General features: G+C 41.1%; 1 protein-coding gene across 4 annotated transcripts in view; it reads left to right on the top strand.

The window, feature by feature from the left end:
• Positions 1-13438, top strand: part of LOC115018529 (rho GTPase-activating protein 26-like) — an 80047-nt gene that overhangs the window by 40645 nt on the left and 25964 nt on the right. For all 4 annotated transcript variants that reach the window (XR_003833398.1, XR_003833397.1, XM_029447551.1 and 1 more), the window contains exons 5-16: positions 700-801; positions 916-1026; positions 1790-1894; positions 2618-2747; positions 3191-3291; positions 4510-4604; positions 6105-6183; positions 8208-8244; positions 8553-8618; positions 9175-9249; positions 9335-9419; positions 10263-10321. Coding sequence is in view for 2 of the 4 variants with exons in the window: in XM_029447551.1 (XP_029303411.1) it covers positions 700-801; positions 916-1026; positions 1790-1894; positions 2618-2747; positions 3191-3291; positions 4510-4604; positions 6105-6183; positions 8208-8244; positions 8553-8618; positions 9175-9249; positions 9335-9419; positions 10263-10321 (1045 nt within the window). In the remaining 2 variants the exon portion in view is untranslated. The remainder of the gene's footprint in view (positions 1-699; positions 802-915; positions 1027-1789; positions 1895-2617; positions 2748-3190; positions 3292-4509; positions 4605-6104; positions 6184-8207; positions 8245-8552; positions 8619-9174; positions 9250-9334; positions 9420-10262; positions 10322-13438) is intronic.

Genomic DNA, 13438 nt, shown 5'->3' with positions numbered 1-13438 from the left:
AGTTCTAACTGGCTGGGACAGATGCACAGTAATAATACTCCAGGGCCTCTCCGAGAGAGAAAGGAGACCCACCCTGATCTGCCTCTCCTCTGTCTGTTCATCCACTTCTCTCCTCTTGTCTCCCCCTTCAACTGTCTTATATTAGATTAGAAGTTTAATTATCCTAAAGTGACCATTAGAACATGGTCAGAAACAACAACTGGTGTGTGTTTTTTCCTTTTTTTCGTGTCTTCTTGGACACTTCTCAGCTATTGTCAGTATAGCTGAGAAGTTTTTTGCAGTCCAGCAATTTTAGGAAGTACACACCCTGCTCTTTCCGTCCCTGGTGGTTTATCATCCGTTTAACGGTCTGTCTCTTCTGTCAGCGATGTCAGCTCTGATGAAACGGACTGTTGTTTAATAAGCAGCTGTGCTCCCCAGAGGAACAGTCTCATATTAGACTCGCTGGATAACGGAAAATATCGCTCTCGGTTGTCAAAATCTGCAGCTCCAACTGTTTTGTTTCTTCTTTCTACTGAACAAAGACTGTGGTTGATTCCAGGTGATAGTCACTAATGAAATGACTTGTAGAGATCATGTTAATATGATGAGAATAAGAATAGATGCGTGTGCTAACGAGTTAGCTGAGAGGAAGTTTGATTATTCTGTCTCCTCCCGAAATAAAAGCTGTTTTGTTTTTTTTGCTTTATCCTGTTACAGGAAGCCAAGAAGAAATATGACAAAGAGACGGAGAAGTATTGTGCAGTGCTGGATAAGCACCTCAGCCTTTCATCGAGGAAGAAAGAGTCTCATCTACACGAGGTACGATGTTGCGTCATATCGCTCTTCTTTCTCCCACCTGACTGACGTTCGTGGAAAGATGAGAAAGAAATATCACCAGTCTGTCGGTTTTCTTAATGACCTTCCTCGTTGCAGGCGGACAACCAGGTAGATACCGTACGGCAGCATTTCTACGAGGTTTCTCTGGAGTACGTCTTCAAGGTGCAGGAGGTCCAAGAGAGGAAGATGTTTGACTTTGTGGAGCCTGTAAGACTTCTCTTCTCTTTTATTTAATATTCCTGCAATATGTACATTTCTTTTGAATTATTTTCCCCAAAGCTGTTGTGCACACGTCTGTATTACGTTTACTCTCTTTTACAAATCCACCCCCCGCAGCTGCTCACTGCAATCAGTCCTTTGTTGATGACAAACTGCGGTTTGGAGGTTTTAATGCCTTGCTCGAGGGCACCTCAGTGCTTGTTGACAAAGATAATTTGTTGCGCACACACCACACAAACCCAACCCTTTAACTCTTTACAAAGTAGGTCGTACTCACTGCTTGTGTTTTAATCTTACTTTATAATATTTAATGTTCTCTTTATATTTCACAATTGCTCTTGTTTTATTTGGTACACACGTAGCGTCACCTCGAATCTGCATTATAAAACATGTCAGTCCACTTTTTTCCTTTTCCTTCTGTTTCTTCTTTCTCTCTTCCTCATCCACCTCTTTATCACCCTCTTCGCTAACCCACCTGTGTTTTCTCCACTTTGTCGTCCTTCACTCATAGTTCCTCTTTCCATTCGTCCTCTTCCTATTTGTCTTTGCACACTTTGTCTTCATCTACCTTCTACTTAATTCCTCTCTTTCTCCTTTTCTTTATCGTTGTCCCTTCTTCTTCTTCTTCTTCTTCTTCTTCTTCTTCTTCTTCTTCTTCTTCTTCTTCTTCTTCTTCTTCTTCTTCTTCTTCTTCTTCTTCCTATTTCATCTTCATCTTCTTAATTCTTCTTGCTGTTTTTGTCTTATTCAGCTGTTGGCGTTCCTCCAAGGCCTGTTCACCTATTATCACCACGGCTATGAGCTGGCAAAGGACTTCAATCACTTCAAGACTGATCTCACCATCAGCATACAGAATGTAAAGACACACACACACACACACACACACAGGAACAAAGCACAAGGTTACACCAAAAGCACTGCACATAAAAAGCTGACGAGAACAAATGAAGTAAAACTAAGAACACACCGTGGTTGTTGGCTTTCTGATCTGTTGTGTTTGACCATCAATGTTTTGTTTAAATGAGCAGTTCAGTTAAATGTGGCACTTTTTGTTCAGCGTTAATGATACATCTGTATCTCTGCGTCACTTTCTTAGTAGTAATCTTCAACTGAAAAGGTTACTTCACTACAAATGCTATGTTGAAGCATTAATGTTAAAGGTTCAAAGGTCATCTGACTTTAATTGAGCCATTTAGGTCAGCACCATTAGCACAGAGGAAAGGTTTTAGAAGGTAGAAGATGTCTTAAGAGAAAATATTCCTTCAAATGTAAAAAGGCTGCAGGCGGAGAGGAGTTCAAAGGTCAAACAGTTCCTCAAAGAGTCATCTGAAATTGCAAAGCTCACTACAAAAAAGGGAGCTAGAGAAGAAGTGGAAAGAGGAAATATAATATTCTATGCGAGTTGCAACAATGAGCATTCCTTGTGTTTTTCTTTTAATAGAGCTTTTTTATTTTTTAAAGCATTTCTTATTCTGCTGAAAAATAGAGTTGCATAAGTTACACTGTTGCTGCACGTTAAGCCAACTCAGGATCAGTGAATGAATGAAAGGCGTGTTTTGCTCTGTGATTGTGTTGACAGACGAGGAACCGTTTTGAGAGCACGCGGTCGGAGGTGGAGAGTCTCATGAGGAAGATGAAGGAGAATCCACACGAGCACAAGAGTGTGAGCCAGCACACCATGGAGGGATACCTGTTTGTGCAGGAGAAGCGTACGTATCCGCTCCTGTCACATCTCACAATGAGGGCGCAATTCAGCAACAATTTACTGTGTGTGTGTGTGTGTGTGTGTGTGTGTGTGTGTGTGTGTGTGTGTGTGTGTGTGTGTGTGTGGAAACTGTACGTGCATTTTAGGTGAATGTTGTTTGGCTCACACACGTACATAAACACACACTCTGTCGCAGCAGCAGGACAAACAAACCATAATGAACTTACTGTTGACTAAGTCAAGTCTGATCTGTTGGAGTTTCCCATCCTTTTTTTTGTTTGTTATAACGCTGTCCCCCACCCCCCCCCCACCCTTCCTGCCTTCGTCTGTTTTCCTCTGCCCGTTTGTCGTCTCCATTTTTTCTTTATTCCTCTCTTCTCCTGGTTTTGCTTTTAACCTTCTCTCTCTTCTCCTGTATCTATTTCTTTCTTTCTTTCTCCCCCTCAGGCTCATTTGTATCTACCTGGGTGAAGTACTACTGTACGTACCATCGTGAGCCCAAGAGGATCACCATTGTCCTGTTTGACCCTAAATCTGGAGGGAAAACAGTGAGTAGCTTTGGCCGTTCAATGTTACAATGTCACCAAACATCCAGGCTTTCCATCTGTCCAGCTATATCTATATCTATATGCAAAATGTTCCACATGCTTAGACACAAATTAATTAATTCATTAGAAGTGTTACTTCCGCCTATCATCATGTCGTCTGACTTGCAGTTGGCTCTCACCCAGTTCATCCCACTGGGCTGCTCTCCAACACAACAAGCTCTCACTGTGGGGACGGGTGTATTTCTGCTATTCCCAATACACAACACGATGTCACATGATATTTCGAGGGAAGCTACAATGAAGAATGAACTATTTTAAATCCCTTCATGGCCCTTCATCACCAAGACGAGAAGCGTTTCTGACGAAGTGTACAGTCATGCAGGGAAATATCCCTTTTAGAAGAGAGAGATTAACTATTGATCCCACAACAGCAGCCTCAATAGATGAGACTGCAGCGTTCCCAAAGATGTTTTGAGTAAGCAGCATGACTCAAGCTATTTTTGCAAATCTGTCTTCACTCTCTCCACCTACACACTGAATAAACCAAAGCTGACGCAAGTTCAGGCCTGTTTCGAGGGGTTCTCACCGAACGGTTCGAGCGGTTAACTGAAGGAAAAGAAGAAACGCTCAATATCACAGAAAGTCTTTCAGCCCCAACACGTGTAAGAACATATAGATGCATACAAAATACCAGTATTATGAGGGCCAGAAATGTAATATAACTTTTAATGTATGTTTTTATGGCTTGCAGCATGTGGCACTATCTAAATTGTCCATATGGATGTAACCTTAACTCCATTAATGAAGAGACTAACGTTCCATCAGACGGCCACCTACATTATATGTGACTGCTACAACTAGATAAAGATTTAAGCAGATGTTGTTGTTGCTCGTGTGCTTGCAGCTAAGGAGTGTCTCTGTGGTGAGACGATGCTCAAATCATTGAGCATTGCTTCTATCTGTCCAAAATGATATCAAATGTGCCTTCAATTGGAAATTAAGCGAGCTGGAAAACTGTCCGTAGCTTCAGTTGCTGAGGAAAAAAACATAGTTCACTCTAAAAACACATTCCTATTGTTTTTTGCTTAATCTGTCTCAGACTCTTGTCTAAGAAAACATCAAATGTCATCTCAAATGTCATCCATGGTAAGTAAACTCTGCAGGCGGTTATACTAAAATGATACTAATGTAATATTACGCTTTGTTTCTCATTGTCAGGGAGAAGAGGAGAGCTTCACCCTCAAGTCGTGCACCAGGAGGAAGACGGACTCCATAGAAAAGAGGTTCTGTTTTGATGTGGAGGCTGTGGACAGGTCAGTGTGTGTGTGTGTGTGTGTGTGTGTGTGTGTGTGTGTGTGTGTGTGTGTGTGTGTGTGTGATTTTACTGCACGCGTCTCCTGTTCAAATCATGGACTTGCCACTCAATCTTTCCTTTGACCCGCCTCCATCTGGTTCCTTTCCACATCGCTTTACTTTATCTGTAATCAATTCAACACATTGACTTTCAGTTCAGGGTACAAACTGTGCCTTTATTAGTCCGTGTAATGCGACAGTCACGATTTCCATTTGTATTTGCAGCTCCAGAATATTGTGGAATTCTGCAGCAGGGAAAGATCAGGCACTTCTTCTATCATGAATTCTCTGGAGAAGTTCAGGGCGTGACGAAGTCAGGAAAGAGTTAAATAGTTGGGGCTTCTGACTTTGTTATAAAAAGTCAATGAGCCATCATGAAATGTGACACCAGTGGATGCTTTCTTCATATAAATAATCACAGCTACATTGGTCTGATAGGGAGTGTGTAATTACAGCTAACAGACACACGGGGGTGCTCAGATAATTTGGACGTGAAGAACAGACATTGTGGTTGTTAGTTCTCTCATGCTCGGTCCCCCCGGTGCTTCTCTTCCTACACTCCTCCTCCACCTTCTCCCTCCCTGCTCCTCATTAACCTGAACCTTTCTCGATCAAATCCACTGACCATGTCCTCGCATCTCATCCCTTTTCCTATTGAACCTTTCTTATATCGTATTATTTGTCTGGTCTCTAAAGTACTATAAAGTGGTATTTCTTGGAATGGTGTGTTTTTTTACAAGTTATTTATGTGTTGCTGTTGCACAGACTGTCGTGTGTGTGTGTGTGTGTGTGTGTGTGTGTGTGTGTGTGTGTGTGTGTGATGATTGAAGGGCAGTGTATTGATTGGTGCGTGTGGAGGGGGTTGTAGAGCTGCGCATGTGACAGCTGAAGGTGAGTGTTCTCCCAGTGACGGGGGTGACAGACTGCATAGGACCGATTGGGAACCTTTAGAGGACTGGACATGACCAATGAGGCTGTGTGTGGTAGTGTTTGTGTGCATGTGTATCAAGGTGATATATCTTAGTTGCTTGGACGAATGAGTGCGAGTTTTCAGGCTAAATGCTTTGTCTTTTTTTTTTTTTTAGCCTTTTATGGTGAAAAAGCTGTCGATCATGTGGTTTTACTGGAAAGTGATGCACCTCTGGCACCCACAAAAGAATATGTTTTGCTTTTGAATAAGTAGGAAATGTATGTGCAGAGGTCCTTCTACAAACAACTGTGTTCATCTGAGGCAATTTTAAATAAAGTAAATAAAGTATTTTCAATCAAGTGTATTCTTTTACTACTTTCTTCAGCCTGACATGTATTTTCATGTTTGTCTTGTATGTCCGGCCGCTATTTGTGAGGTTTGCTCATACCATTTAACAGACCATGCGTGCCACTGATCTTGATATTTGATAAGCTAATGAAGTGTGTGTGTGTGTGTGTGTGTGTGTGTGTGTGTGTGTGTGTGTGTGTAGGCCGGGAGTAATCACCATGCAGGCTCTGTCAGAAGAAGACCGCAGGTTGTGGATGGAGGCCATGGATGGGAGAGAACCGGTAGGTTACCACGGTTACCAGTTTGTACTTAGGTGACAGTGTGAAGGGAGAGAGAGGGAGAGGGAGAGGGAGAGGGAGCAAAAGCTCCACTATTAAAAATATTATTTGTGGCATTGGTTCGACCTCAGCAGCCCTTCCTCTGTACATGCTGTGAGTACATACAAACACAACAACAACACAGAGCAATAATTCCCAACCAGGGGCTCACACCAGGAAGGACTAATGGTCGACCGGTTTGGCTTTTTCAATGGCAGATGCCGATATTTAGAGAGCAGGGCGTCCAATGGCCAATATATTATGTCGATTTTTTTTCTTGGAATACTACACAAGACACCGAAGGAACCCCAATTCCCTTTTCTTCCACTGTAATATAAATGAAATAAAAACAATTAAAAGAGTCCGTGACTGCACTAACTCAGAGTTATGTCCTTTTAAAGAGGCCTGTTGGCTGAGTGACCAGTGTAGGTCAGTGATGTCCCTACAGTATGGACGTCAGATAACACTTAAATACAATCCTTTTATAATAACAAATGGGACACAGAATTGCTGAATGAACATTTATTGAATACTGTTATCTGCATCTCTGTTTGCTGAAGTAGATATGAAACAACAAGACCTTATGAATGAAAAGTACATTCTAGATAAATATTATTATTATTAATAACATCAACATTTATCAGCAGATAGCAGCATCTCCTTGTTTCTGAGAGAACTACAATTTGTAAACTTTCATGAATACACAATAAATAACAATGATAGTGTAGTGACCTTCTCTGCTGTTGTCTCAGTGAAATACTATAACAAATAAATAATCTGCCTTGTGACTGCAGGCAATCGTACCGCTACTAAGGAGTCCCAAGAAAAGTCTGAGCGGACAAAAGATGTGAAAATGTGGTGGAGCTGTTTACAACGCTTCACATATAGTATGCAACCCGTGATGAGGGCTTCAGTTGAAGTGTCACCAGAAGGTTTGGGAACCACTGGCATACAGACATTACCCCATAGATAATATTGGTGTTCATGTTCCTAATAGGAAAGTTGACGGACTGCCAGTTTCCCCAACTCTTTGTTTATGCCTTTTGTAATATACAGCGTTTACGCCCTAAGGCTGGAAGCGTGTGTTAGTGCTTCTTTCCACACTCTTATTTAGTCATGCCCCAACACCTTTCCATCTTACTGTCAACTTTCAAACATGCAAAGGTAATCACCATCAATAACGCCACTGCAAGCTCCAACAAGCCGCTGCTGAGCTCAGGCAATCTGTAATAAAACAAGAAATGTTGACGATCATGTTTCACCTACAATAAGCTCACACTACCTTTTGTTGTTGTCGTTAAGACTCTTCTTTGTCTGCCGTCACCTTGATATTCAATACAAACTGATTACAGCTGCACCCTGCAGTCCAAGTCCAGTTCATCTGGAGAAAGGCCAGAGAAAAACACGCAGACTTTATATTTACTGTATTTCCTATATTATAGTCAGTTTATTGTTATTTTGATGTCAAATTAAATTGAACCACTCATGGATATGCACGATATGCATGGATATTAAAAGCTCAGGCAAAAAGGTTGTACACAGAGCTCTCACTTAAACACTCACTACCAGAGAAAAGTCAAGTTGTGCAGGTTGCAAAAAAAACCCCAAATATAAACGTTGCCGTGTTTACGTTCCTCGATATCCTGATGCATCAGAGATAATGTCTTCAGGTCTTCTCATAATTTGAATAAGCAGCATAGCACACATAGAAAAACAGCACAACGAGTGTGTGTGTGCGAGCGTGGACCCAGATTCCCCTCAAACAAAACCCGCCTGTTTGCTATCCTGGCTCCAAAATGGTGGAACGACCTCCCCTTTGATGTCAGGTCAGCAGAGGGCCTCCACGCTTTGTACAAAAGCAAATGAACTGTAATGTAATGTGTCTTTTGTGTGTGTGAAATGTTAAATATACCCTGCCCTCATTAGGCTTAGTTGTGAATCATTTTCTATCTGAAAGAATTTGTGTGTTTTTTGTCATTTATTTGCAGGTATACAATCTGAACAGAGACAGCCAGGCTGAAGGCAGTAAGTAGCTTTAACTGCTATCAATTAACTGTGTATTCAATGTTACAGTATTATTTAGCATTATCACATCAGACTTTCTGAATTGGGTTAGGGTTAGGGTTAGATTAAATAGCACGCACGCTGCATCTATATATGAATGTTCAAGATACTCTGCAGTTTACCCAGAAGAATATCTGTAACTGTAACTGCAATAACTGTAATATGAGTTTTTTTCCCACTGTTTTCATTATAAAAGGATTTAGAAATCAAAGTCTAACTCATTTGTGTCCTTACTCTGTAATCATTCCATTCTTCTCCCTCTCTATCAGTGACCCAGCTGGATGTGATTGGGTTCAATGTGATGAAAAAGTTCATTTATGCAGTGGAGTCTCGAGGTACAACTCAGATTCTTGTTTTATTCTCTTTGTTCTGTAGCTTTCCTGCTTCTTTAGTATGATGCACTCTGCACATTTCATTTAGATTCAGTTCACATATATACATATGGTCAATTGTCGAGATGTACACAGATGCTAAATTGACTTGCTCATTACAATAACCCTTCCTCGCTGCTCGCCTCGCTCTTGGTCCTCATTAAATGTAGTCTTCATACACCGTCACAGCTTCAGCAATTAGATATACGAGACAGATTAATTGAATGGTAGTCTTTGAGTGGTAAGCATGGAGCACGGAGATGTGGCAACTTATTGCCTTCTTCTATTACGGTTCCCGATGTTAAACAAGAAGCATCACCGCCCCACAAACACCATCTATAGTAAGTGGATGAATAACATTTGACTGGTAAAGGTCTCTCGCTTTTATCTTCAGTAAGTTCAAACGCAGCAAGTGAACAATACTCAAATGACGACGCACTGATAAACGTATTATGTTTCGGTCGCTTCAGAATTTCCATGGATTGGAAACGGGAGGTAACTTCTCTCTTCTCCTCTCCAGGTATCGACGATCAGGGCTTGTACAGAATCGTTGGCGTCAACTCCAGAGTACAGAAACTACTGAGCTTCGCTATGGGTAAACGCAGAAATACACACATATTTAGTCAAAAGGAAATATATGTTCACTCCTGTCATTTAAATGCTCTGTTTTTCTCCCTCAGATCCAAAGACATGTGCTGACGTGGAGCTGGAAAACCAAGAGTGGGAGATCAAGACTATCACCAGTGCAATAAAGCACTATCTCAGGTTTGTGACAAAAGGCTTCCAGAAATGCACATATAAGGTATAAAACTAGCAAATACTTTGAAACAGCAGTAAAAAAAGAGCTGTAGTTATTATCAAAATGTCAATATTTGAAGAGTGTGGTAAATGGATTGATGGCTCTTTTCATGACTGAATTATTCCTCCCAGTGGAAATTGCAGCACTTTTCTGCTCTTTTCACTCAGTACTTGAATAAATGCAAATCGCTGCTTTCAGTATTTGCTATTCATTTAAAACATGTTATTTTCCCATGTTCGTAGCCCAAAATGGTCTTTTTTTACTGTGTAATAACACAGTAGAATACAATCATATGTGCGCAGAACAACCCCAGCATTAACTGCTAGTCACTGTATAGCAGTTGATGGTTAAATTACTTCCTTTCCTTTCAACACTTAGTAATGCAGGAAGGATCAGAATTGTGGCAGGCCAGGAATAAGCATCTAAGTAGAAGGAGAAACGCATGAAGGATAAAGGGAGGAGGAGTAGTAGCTGTGCTCAAGATACTGTACCTGAATCGATCGTCACTGTGTACAACAATACATGGACGTCTTCACAGAAAGACAAACACACTTACACACACACAACACATATACACGGAAGCATTAGGACCACAGGTCAGGGCTCATTGAGAACCAGCAGGAGTCATTATGAAGTGATACACTGATGTCCGGCTGCGTAAGCTGGCATGCTGGAGATGAAAGACAAGAAGGGGAACACGGTTAGATGAGTGCTTATCCAGAACTGTCCAGATTTATTGATTTTCGCAAAAAAAAATCATTTTTTTCAAGCTGAAATTCTGCAGCTGACTCCGTCTCCTGTGTTTCCAGAGTGCTGCCCGGACCTCTCATGACCTACCAGTACCAGAGGAGCTTCATCAAAGCTGCCAGTGAGTTTTCTTTTTCTTTTTGATGTGTGATCTTATTTGCTTCTGGAATGTGAGTTCAGTTGGCAGAATATAAAACAGACTCTCTCACAGTTTAAGGTTGTTTGATTCCCACTGGTTAACCATATAAAAACACTGCGAACAACTATTCTAAGACCACCTTAGATAACAAACAACGGAGTATTCTGGATATATATATATATATATATATATATATATATACTTTACATGGAATGCTTACAACAAACTGCTAAGCTGGGGAATCCTTAAGTAACCTTTGTGTTTTTATTGGTTTAAAATGAAATCACGTTATGTTGATATGTACAGTGTGTTAATGGATTAGAGTTTTTTTTCACTTTTGCATTACTTGAGACAGGGATTCATTGTCCTCTCCTTTCCTCTCCCAATAAATGTCTGTTTGAATTAATTTCTTTAGCATTCCTCCTCACTTTAATTTGGAGAATGAGAGCATGACATATGAAGGTCATGTGACATGCGAGTGAGGTCATGACTTGCTAGTAAACCAGTTACAAACAGATGCTTCACCTACTGAGATAAGAGGGCACCCACTGTGCCACCAGGTCGCCTGTGTCTGTCCATTTGCTCTTGTAGCCGAGCCGCCCCCCCCACTGCTGTGTGTGTGTGTGCGTGTGCGTGTGTGTGTGTGTGTGCGCACACTGTCAGGACTCCCCCATGTGTGAGGGAGTTCCATCACAGTTTAGTGCTGTTTATGGTCCACAGAGCTGCTGCTGGCAAACACACAAAGGTTTTCACAACATTATCATAGTAAATATAAAAACAAATGTTCATGGTCAATCTGTTCTTGGTCTTGGACATACACATTTGTAACCACGTTACACATGTTTAGGCTTTATGAAATATTAGGTTCTGTGTGTGTGGTACACACTATGTAACCGACAGTGTTTTTACACAATATTTATGAGTTTCAAATTCCTTATGAAGAGGAAAAGCCCAAGGAGCTGATCTAAAAGTGGCAATCTAGTAAAAGCTTAGTGTTTTTGAGGTTTGTTGGGTCAAACAGCAGCTGCAAAATGTTTCATTTTTCAAGAAATGTATCTGCACCTGATGGGTGCGGTGTATTGAGTCAGGATACATAATTGCATTTTCGGCTGTCTTGAAGATGGATTCCCTAAACTCTCAAAAAGTCACTGCAATCATTTCAGTGTATTTGATTCTTCTCGTGGAGCTAACAGGCTACAAAATAAAGTACAGAAATGAACTTTTACAAGTACTAATGTATTCAGACTATAAAACAGAGACTTTGCATGAGGACTCTTCAGAACAGAATGTAATTGTTTCCACTTGTATGTTTCATCTGGCCTTGTTTGATCTTGTTTAGTTTATTAAGGCCTGATTAACCTGGCTTTCTGTGGGTCGGGTCCCTTCTCGTATTGCTGCAGTCTCTGCTTTTTACAGATATTTTTGAAAACTGTTTTTAATCTAGTAAGCCCAGGTGCAGTTAAAACAAGTCTGGTCCAGTCTGATCTACTGTGTTACAGGATGTGTCAGTGACCTGTTTTCTTTGTTTGTTGGTAGCTAAGCCTCTAGAAAGCTGACCTGACAGGGAAGGAACTCCAGGAAATGACCTTATTTCTCTGGCAACAGTACCAGGAAATGGCTCCCTAGTGAGGCCAACTGGAGAGAAATTGAGATTGTATTAGGAGAAGAGAAGAGTCGAGGGTGGCAGTTAAGAATATTAAGGTAGCTGGTTTGATACCAACTTGGACCACCCATGCTATAATGCATCTATTCATGTTTTTGTTATATTGCTAAAATATAACACGCGCTTGCCAACTATGTATACAAGTTTACAGATTTATAGCTTTCATCTCGCCCCAATTCTTTCTTTGTCTTTAACTTTTTCCCTCTCTTTTTTCGTCTGCCATTCATCAATTGCTGTTTATGTGGGTGTCGGAATTTGCATGTCATGAATTTGTGTGTGAGTTTATGTGTGCAGAATGCGTGTCTGCTTGTGCGCGTGTGCTTTTGTATTTTTTCCTTTGCAGAAGTTTGCAGAGGCAACGAGGTGTTTTGAGGACGGTGCCCTCGGCTGAACTCCCTCTTTCAGCTCTTCCATTTCTCCTCCTTTCTTTTACGTATCCTCCCCCAGCTCCACCCACCACCCTGCTGGCGAATCTTATCTTCCTCCTCCTCCTCCTCTTCCTCCTCCTCTGGTCTCGGTTTACTCTCTCCCATCCCATGCTAATCTGGTTTTAGATATCTGGTTTGAATGGTGACCTTAGTGTAGTGTTATGTTGGGTCAAACAGCAGCTGCAAAATGTTCCATTATTTCTTTCTTGCCAGCACCCGATGGGTGCGGTTTATTGAGACAGGATAAATTATTTTGTTTCGGCTATCTCAAAGACGGATTGCCGAAACTCTCCAACAGTCATTGCAATCATTTAAGTGTTTTTGATTCTCCTCGTGTGGCTCCTAGGCTACAAAATAAAGTTTTAGGAGCACTAACATAGAGTGCCACCTGGATTTCAGATATCTGCCTTTGGTATGTGCCAGCAAGAAAACACATATGCAGCAATTATTCTGTCTCCAGTCAGCTTGCAGTATCTCTTTCTCATTAATTCATCAATTTCTTTCTCATATTTCACCCTTATTTTCTTTATTGTTTTACTTCATCTCCAAACTTAAAAGCTGGACCAAACATTACTCACTTTTATCATCAATGATAGTGATGCTTTGTAACCTAGTACATAGAAGAAAGAGATGAAAGGATGCAAGATGATACAGGGTTGAAAGTGATGACCCTGAGTTAAATCTATCTTCTATTTAAATCTGTGACATTGTGAGTCTAACCTACATGGCACATATTTCCCACTGTAATTTGCCAAGCAACCCCCACTTCATGCAGTTATTGTGCGCAACTTGAGAAAGTATGCAGGACTTTAACTTCTCTTCTATTTTTAAGGTCACTTTTTGTGAGTGCAAAGGGGTATGAATTTGTTGATTGCAAGCATACCCTAGCCTTCAACAAAGTAACCCATATGCAAGGCTCACTAGCTACCGGCAAATCCTCTCGAGGTAATCCCATGGTGTCGTATCCGTTGGAGGTGTCTGGAGTACCTCAACAGGTCGGCGCTCAGG

This window comes from Cottoperca gobio, chromosome 14 (assembly GCF_900634415.1).
Source record: "Cottoperca gobio chromosome 14, fCotGob3.1, whole genome shotgun sequence".
NCBI lineage: Eukaryota > Metazoa > Chordata > Actinopteri > Perciformes > Bovichtidae > Cottoperca > Cottoperca gobio.
The sequence above is the reverse complement of the archived record's forward strand: the minus strand, read 5'-3'. Positions and strand labels throughout refer to the sequence as shown.